This window comes from Gobio gobio (genome assembly GCF_949357685.1).
Source record: "Gobio gobio genome assembly, chromosome: 3".
Classification (NCBI taxonomy): Eukaryota; Metazoa; Chordata; class Actinopteri; order Cypriniformes; family Gobionidae; genus Gobio; species Gobio gobio.
Window position 1 is genome coordinate 57,781,075 of NC_137099.1, and position 8,572 is coordinate 57,789,646.

Below are 8,572 nucleotides of genomic sequence, written 5' to 3' on the forward strand. Positions count from 1 at the left end.
CGCGGTTTACGGCACGCGGGAACGCCCCACGGACTCTGAGTGAGGACTTTTAGTTCAACCGCTAGTGTCGATGTAACGTACTGACATTTTAAGTCATATATTATTACGCTTTGTGATGGTTTGTCGTGTTATAATTTGTTTTCTCTGAGAAAAAGGTGCCGAAATATTTGTTTTACTGACGAATAGCGTCACGAATCTTTCGCGCGCGCTCATTTGACTTGACGGTTAATGTCTGTCAGATAAATTATACGTTATTTACTGAAGCTTAAAGGGTTTATTTTGTTTGTCGAACGTTTTATAATTTATTGTAAGAGAATGTTTTATGAACTTGGGTTAGATGAGAATTAAATTAATACATTTAAACAAGCAAAATACAAGATATACTAATGAAACGAGTCAAGTGTGCCATGAATTTAACTTGTTTCTTTTTATTCACTTAGTTAAATCTGGACTAAAACAAGACAATGGCGAAAAGAAAATCAAAGACTACAGGTAGACTGAACCCATGAGAACATAATACTCTGTAATTCACCCAACTTTCACTCTAAAAAAACTGGGTTAAAAACAACCAAAGTTGGGTTGAAAACTGACAAATTAACCCAGCAATTGGGTTGTTTTAACCCGGCGGTTGGGTTAAATGTTTGCCCAACTTGCTGTGTAGTTATATTTAACCCAACTATTGTTTAAAAAATACTGTATTGTTTGCTTAAAATGAGCCTAAAGTATGTTGGAAATGAACATTTATGCATATGTTTAATAAATGACCATCAATAATTTTGATTAATTAATAATAATGAAACAATAAACATTTATTTAATTGCTTATTAATAGCTAAATGTTCGCTTTTTGATTATTATTGTTGCCTCTAGTAATTATCATGTGTCTGATTTGTAATTTCCAACTTATTTTGGGTTCATTTTAAGCCAGCCATATAGTCATTTTTAAACAATATTTGGGTTAAATAAAACTAGCCAGCACATTGGTCAAACATTTAACTCAACCGCTGGGTTAATTTGTCCATTTTCAACCCAACTTGGGTTGTTTTTAACCCAGATTTTTTTTTTGAGTAGCTTGATTGTAGCTATATTAATTTTCAAGTAAATAGACAAATGTTGATGTATTTTAGGAGAGTTCAACCCTCCTAAGAGAGCGCAGCCCAGAGCAAAACGACAGAGAAGCGCTGAAGAAACAACCCAGCAGACTGCTGATGAAAATCAGGTGGTTTGTCTATCAATTACACAACATTTTGTGAAGAGTTTCTGTTGCTGTTTAACATAACTCCTCTCCTTAATATCTAGATTCTGACACCGAATTCAGAAAACAACAACTCCCATAATGCATCATGCTCAGAGAAGCTGGATGAGCCTCGGCCTGAACAGAGCACATTACAAATCTCTCCGACAACAGAGTTCCCTGTTGACTCTTGTTGTTCCCGGGAAGAAAAAACATACAATGATGACAACGATGAGGATGGAAATGGCACAAACACACCTGAGGTTTCTCATGAGATTGAACAAACCATCGCAGTACAAACCCCAGAACATAACAATAGCGACAAGTACACTCTCTCTAAACCTTCGAATGTCGAAGTTACCAATGAAGATCGGCCTGACGTAGAGCTGGATGATGAAAAGAGTGAAATCACAAGCAATTCAAACCATGAATCTCAGAAGGTCGCAGATGACTGTGACTCTGATTTACCATCAGAGGAGTGTCAAACCGGAAGAGAATTGGACAGTATAGCCACGGGCGAACAATTAGGGTCTTCAGACATCATAGCTGAGACCTCTAGGAAAATAAGAAAGAGAATGGGAATGTGTCGGCTTGGAGAAAGGAAGAGGATACTCAAGGAACAGCCGACTAGAGGAAATGTCTCTGGAGGAGGACAGGAGAACGAGGCAGGTCATGTTATTAATGAGGAGCCGGTCATGATGAGTGACGATTTAAAGAAGGATGGCTCCATCCCTCTGGAAGAGGAGGGAATTACTGAGTCATCCTCCTTCCCAACCCCTTGCCCATTGGAGGATATACCTGTACAGGAGCCTGATGAGCAGTATGGGAATGATGCTCAAGTTCAGATACTGGTGGAACGCATGTCAAGCGAGCAAGAAATTACTCATGAACCTGACCATACAATCCCATCCCATGCTCCTTCTGATGATCCTCTTGAGGAAGTTGAAACTGAATGTGTGGAGCATAGCACTAATGAAAGCAACAAGGAGATTGGAGCTGAGATTGGTACCGAAGTGGCTGTAGATTTAGCTGAAGCTTGCGAGGAATCAACCGATGTTTCCGCTCAAGATGCGGTTGCGATAGAGGGTCCACTTGAAGTTCTCAAAGAGACCACCGAAGCATCCACTTCTGAGGTTGCTAACCATGTTGAAGAACCACTGGTACTGGGAGCCAATGAGATGGAGGTCGAGGAGTGCTGTCCATGTGAATGTGACATGAACACTTCTATCAGCGGCCGCACCAATGAACAGTGTGTGGAGCTCATGGGTAATGCAGCCAATGAGACCGTCAGTGCACTTCCTGTAATCCACGAGATGGAAGATAAGTGTGAGTCTTTGGACCGGACTTCGGTTGCTGGAGCTGTAACCGCTGAGAACACAGTGACCTGTGAGGACAGCAGCTTGTGGAGTTTGTCCTTACCTGCAGCCCCACCTTGTGGTGAAGATAAAGACGTGCAAGTGAGTTATTCTTTTGAAGGAAGAACATACACTTAGAGAAACAGTTTACTCACTGTGACTGTCTTTTAAGTTCTAGAAAGGACATAGAAGTGTCATAAAAAGTAATACATTTCTATAAGAAGAGGCCAAAATGTAAGTTGTTATTCAACTGAAGAACTCCTCAAATCATTTTTAAAGGGATAGTTCAAGTCGACCCAAACATTCTGTCATTAATTACTCACCCTTGTGTCGTTCCAAGCCCGCAAGACTTTTATTCGTCCTCGGAACACAAATTAAGTTGCTTTTAATGAAATCTGAGAGATTTCTGTCCCGCCATTGAGAGTGGACGCAACTACCACTTTAACGCTTCAAAAAGTTCATAAAGAGATAGTAAAACTAATCCATATGAATCGAGCGGTTTAGTCCACATTTTCTGAAGAGACTTGATCACTTTATATGAAGAACTGATTTAATTTAGGCTTTTTAATCACATATAACCATTGATCAGCTAACAAAAATAAGCTCAACCGTACTTGCTTTGACACGCATGAATGAACCTCATTGGTTCTTGAGAAGCTCAAACGTGCTGCGTAACACAAGAATGAACCTCATTGGTTCTTGAGAAGCTCAAACGTGCTGCGTAACACAAGAATGAACCTCATTGGTTCTTGAGAAGATCAAACGTGCTGCGTAACACAAGAATGAACCTCATTGGTTCTTGCTGAAGCTTCAAACGTGCTGCGTAACACAAGAATGAACCTCATTGGTTCTTGCTGAAGCTTCAAACGTGCTGCGTAACACGAGAATAAACCTCATTGGTTCTTGAGAAGCTCAAACCTGCTGCGTAACACAAGAATGAACCTCATTGGTTCTTGCTGAAGCTTCAAACGTGCTGCGTAACACAAGAATGAACCTCATTGGTTCTTGCTGAAGCTTCAAACGTGCTGCGTAACACAAGAATGAACCTCATTGGTTCTTGCTGAAGCTCAAACGTGCTGCGTAACACGAGAATGAACCTCATTGGTTCTGCTGAAGCTCAAACGTGCTGCGTAACACAAGAATGAACCTCATTGGTTCTTGCTGAAGCTTCAAACGTGCTGCGTAACACAAGAATGAACCTCATTGGTTCTTGCTGAAGCTTCAAATGTGCTGCGTAACACAAGAATGAACCTCATTGGTTCTTGCTGAAGCTCAAACGTGCTGCGTAACACGAGAATGAACCTCATTGGTTCTGCTGAAGCTCAAACGTGCTGCGTAACACGAGAATGAACCTCATTGGTTCTTGCTGAAGCTCAAACGTGCTGCGTAACACGAGAATGAACCTCATTGGTTCTTGCTGAAGCTCAAACGTGCTGCGTAACACAGGAATGAACCTCATTGGTTCTTGCTGAAGCTCAAACGTGCTGCGTAACACGAGAATGAACCTCATTGGTTCTTGAGAAGCTCAAACGTGCTGCGTAACACAGGAATGAACCTCATTGGTTCTTGAGAAGCTCAAACGTGCTGCATAACACAAGAATGAACCTCATTGGTTCTTTTGAGCTTTGAGCTGTCCATGGATGGACAGAAATCTCTCAGATTTCATTTAAATTCTCTTCATTTGTGTTCTGAAGCCTTACGGGTTTGGAACGACAGGTGAGTAAATGACAGAATTTAAATTTTTTGGGTGAACCATCCCTTTAACTCAAATATGACATATCAAGATGCATTGCAATACATTTGACAATGTCTAGACATGCAAGAATCGATGTTGTTTGACCTTAGACCTGGTGTGATGTACCTTGACTTCAAGCTTTATAATGGCACGAGAGATTAAATATACTTTGTCAATTAACCAAAATGTGGGATTTGGTTTGATAATTATAAAAAGTGTCCAAAACTCTCACGTCATTTAAAGTCAACATTAAAATACTAAAACTGAGCTGGATCATCAGTCAGTTACAGAGTATGATGGTTTACCGAGTGACGCCCATGAGGCTCATCTGAGTCCCGCCGCTGAACCCCATCCCTCCAGCCCGTTATCCGTCCTCTCCTTGACAGACTCCCAGCTCAAAAACATGGTCCTGAGGTGAGAAGTGTGTATGTCTGTGTGTGTGTGGTTACATTTCAGAAGTTACTGTCTAGGACTCATTCATGTGCTGTACAGTACAAGGCGGTTTTGACCATTTTCATGGTTTGCTTTTGCGCAGTTTGGACGACCTCCCCATCTCAGAAGCCGCTTGTGATCTGGAAGATGCCACAGAGATGGTGTGCGGCCTAACCAGAGATCTCGCCTATCTGAAGTAAGCCATGATTCAGAGGTCTTCAACACTTAGATAAACATAATTCTGATTGTGTGGTTTACACAGAACAAGAGTAAAAAACCTTTGACCATAATCCATCATACTTTTGATGTTTTCTTGCAGTCAGATAGTGAGGGATGCACACAGGAAGATTGGACTTGTGCAACAAGGCAGAAAACCTCCCAGACCACAGTTTCGCTGCAACTATGGCCCTCCACACTAGTCGGTTTCTGAATCTGTTCGAACACAGATCGTGGTTGACAAAAGAACACTGGATAGCGTGTTCCTGTTCAGTTTGCTAGCAACCACATGTTCAGTTACACGTTTGAAGTTCACATCTGTGCGTCTAAGAGCAAAAGCACAACTGGCAAAGAGCTGTTCTGTTTCAGTGAGCCAGAGTTACCTTTAAGTTCAAGAAAAGACGTAAACACCGTAATTCTGTCAATCACAGGCTGTGACCCCTGGACTGAAGGGTCATAACCTTGGCAAACTCTATTGAAAGTTCTAGACATAAATCAGTCCATCCTCCTGTGCAAAACTTACTTCATACAGTGAATACTACATAATTAAATGACTCTTTCCCTCTTATGTGCGTTTGATTTTGAATGATTTGTAAAAATTAGACATCAAAAATGGTCAAATTGAGCTGGTTTCAATTGAGGGAACATGCACACACAAATGGGTTCTAAAAGTTTACTAAAAATATTTTTCATTTACATGGTTTCCACGGGGGTCTTAAAAAGTCTAGAATTTCAAAATCAAAATTCTAGGCCTTAAATCTTAAATTCGCAGAAGTATTGAGTTCTAGGTCTTAAATCATTTTAAACAGGTCTTAATTTTTCTACATCCATGTAACACTACTTCTAATGCTCATTGAAATGCTCCCGCAGTGCTTTAGAAATGGTTTTTTTTGGTTTTGTTTTTTAATTCTGGGTGTTGTAGTTCTTTCGCTAGGCCAAATATAATTTGCTGCATTATGACTACAAATGAGACCAACATGCATCTTATATTGCAGCCAAACAGCTTTCGTGTTATTGGCGGGAGTATCTTTTGGATTGTACCACAGACACATAAAACTGATTTTATTCTTCAGATAATAGTCCTCCAGTTTTTCGCATCAACAATGCATTTGAGATCATGCATAATTCGTAATTTCACCACAAAATAATGGCAAGATACCAAAATAAACCAGATTTATGTGAAATTACCACCACAAATCCAATCATTTTGATCTCAAATCACCAAAAAACATATCCTGGTGGGATTGAGCTATGGGGAAGTGCAAGTTTATCGATTTGTTCAATTTGAATAAATACATTTACTTTGCAAGTAATTTTGTGACTGCATTTCCTTTATAGGTCTTAAATTTAATTCATAATGGTCAAAAAAAGTCTTAAATTTGACTTGGTGAAACCTGCCGAAACCCTGATTTAACATGGTGATTGAAAAACCATGAATGCCACAATATGACTAAACCTGATGTTCTTGATCTCCAGCACGAATAGAGAAATGATAAAGTGGAGAATGAAAGACACAAAAACAGAAGCTTTTCAGATTGTTCTAGTTTGTTATTGATGCAAAACACAGGCAGCTCAACAGTAAAACACCTAATAACAATAAAATATCTTTTTTTAAATATTGATAGTTTCACAATAAAAAAGGTGTTATATCAAGTACAAAATATTTTTCTTTATCAAAACAAAGAGCTTGTTTGGTTGCACCTGTAGCGAGCCTAATGGCTGGTGTACAAGTTTGTTTACAAGACAAAAAGTGAAACACACAAGACCATAGTGCACACATCTGAAGAAAACGCAAAGAAAAAAAGTGCAAAATCAAACCGTGAAAATACACATGCATGCAAACTCACACACAAGCCATTACGTATAAAACGAACAGTTAAAACTTAAATATTAAAACCTTCTGTAAAAAGTGTCTCGTTTAGCATGGCCAGCTCTCCTGCGGGTCAGAAGTGTCCCGTTCAGCGGGTCTATTTTTTGGCATACACGGAGCTGTATGTTTTATCCACGAGCGGGCAGAACCTCTTCGTGTGCGCGTTGGCCCCGGTGGCTCCGCACAGGGGACACATGTACTGGCTCAAGTACGGGCACGTCACGTTCCCGGTGCGGTCTTTAAGGTAGTGTCCGGTGAACACGGACTCAGCCTCACCATTGTGCTTGCAGAAACTGCAAAACTTCCTCTCGGGCGGGACGCTGGGGCTCTTGCAGGTTTCCGCGCTCCTTTTCTCCCTCGTCTCAGCCGTGTGTGCGCGCGTCGAGCCGCTTGGAGACGCCATGAACGCGATGGCTGGTTCACGCCTGCCCTCGCCCGCGCGCGATTGCTCTCCTCGCCGCTGCATTCCTCTGATCATGTCGGGCAAACCCAGGTAGTCCCTCCAGGGCTGAAAGGCCTTATCTTTGGTCTCCATGGAACCGTGAGCTGTCAGGATGTAACTGAGAAGAGAAAAAGCCATGCCTCTCACCAGAGCGAGACCAAAACAACAAGCACGCGCTGAACACGCGTGGGTTTTAAAGGGCAGACGTCACAGCACGAGACCAATTAGGACACGATAGGGTTGCCAATTGCGTCCTCTGAAAAAAATGGTAGAGGAGTTGGTAAAAATTGAAACTTTGCTATTGTAACGTAAAGTTTTTAATCGGTTTATTGAGGCTGATTGGAGAAGACGCGTTTTTGAAATATGAAATACTCAATGATGTTTGTACAATCGTGAAAGATGACATGCAAAAGTATAGAACCTTTATTTTGACAAACAAATTAAAGGGATAGTTCACCCAAAAATTAAAATTAGCCCATGATTTACTCACCCTCGAGCCATCCTGGGTGTATATGACATTCTTCTTTCAGACGAACACAGTCAGAGTTATATTAAAGTCCTGGCTCTTCCCAGCTTTATAATGGCAGTGAATGGTTATGTGGTTGTTTATGAAATCCATAAAAGTGCATCTATCCATCATATAACTGCTCCACACAGCTCCGGGGGGTTAATAAAGGCCTTCTGAAGCCAAGTGCCGTGTTTGTGTAAGAAAAATATCCATATTTAAAAAATGTTTTTGACCAAAATAACGAGCTTTTAGTACGCATGTCGACTAAAACCTGACACATCGTTCGCGGATCAGGCTGGACAACAAACTCAAGCCCCTCTTCTCTTATATCGAAATCCTCCTCCATTTCTCTGTAAAAAATCTTATTTCAGACTCTAATTCATGATCGGTGGTTTGTTTTGCTCTCAATACACGTGTTAAGGGTCAAGGGTTACTATAGCACAAGTTGACATGCGCACCGCTGACCACCAGAAGCTAGTTATTTTAGTCTATAAAGTTTTAAATATGGATATTTTTCTGACACAAACACATGTCTTCGCTTCTGAGGGCCATTATTAACCCCCCTGGAGCTATGTTGAGCAGTTATATTATGGATAGATGCACTTTTATGGACTTCAAAAACGACCCAACAGTCACTGCCATTATAAAGCTTGGAAGAGTCAGGACTTTTTTTTAATATAACTCTGACTGTGTTCGTCTGAAAGAAGATTGCCATATACACCTAGGATGAGCTGAGGGTGGGTCAATCATGGGGTAATTAAAATTTTTGGGTGAACTGTCC

General features: G+C 40.8%; 2 protein-coding genes across 3 annotated transcripts; one reads left to right on the forward strand and one right to left on the reverse strand.

The window, feature by feature from the left end:
* Positions 1-8: 8 nt before the first annotated feature.
* LOC307123966 (uncharacterized protein) lies at positions 9-5,538 on the forward strand. Of its 2 annotated transcripts, XM_079812850.1 has the most exons (7): positions 9-72; positions 441-492; positions 1,127-1,218; positions 1,299-2,690; positions 4,604-4,737; positions 4,859-4,951; positions 5,075-5,538. In XM_079812850.1, the coding sequence occupies exons 2-7, from the start codon at positions 465-467 to the stop codon at positions 5,172-5,174; spliced, it is 1,839 nt and encodes a 612-aa protein (XP_079668976.1). In that variant the 5' UTR covers positions 9-72; positions 441-464; the 3' UTR covers positions 5,175-5,538. The 2 variants fall into 2 exon arrangements, with proteins under 2 accessions (XP_079668976.1, XP_079668977.1); XM_079812851.1 differs by having other exon boundaries at positions 29-492.
* Positions 5,539-6,938: 1,400 nt separating this feature from the next.
* On the reverse strand, positions 6,939-7,421 carry nanos3 (nanos homolog 3; the record flags this gene model as incomplete). Its single annotated transcript, XM_079813253.1, has 1 exon — positions 6,939-7,421. One exon carries the CDS (start codon positions 7,419-7,421, stop codon positions 6,939-6,941), a length of 483 nt encoding a protein of 160 aa, XP_079669379.1.
* Between the last annotated feature and the right edge of the window lie 1,151 nt (positions 7,422-8,572).

Coding starts and splice junctions, on each gene's coding strand:
- LOC307123966 (XM_079812850.1), top strand. CDS start 465: ATGGCGAAAAGAAAATCAAAGACTACAG. Junction 2,691..4,603: donor GTGAAGATAAAGACGTGCAA/GTGAGTTATTCT, acceptor CTGGATCATCAG/TCAGTTACAGAGTATGATGG. Junction 4,952..5,074: donor AGAGATCTCGCCTATCTGAA/GTAAGCCATGAT, acceptor GTTTTCTTGCAG/TCAGATAGTGAGGGATGCAC.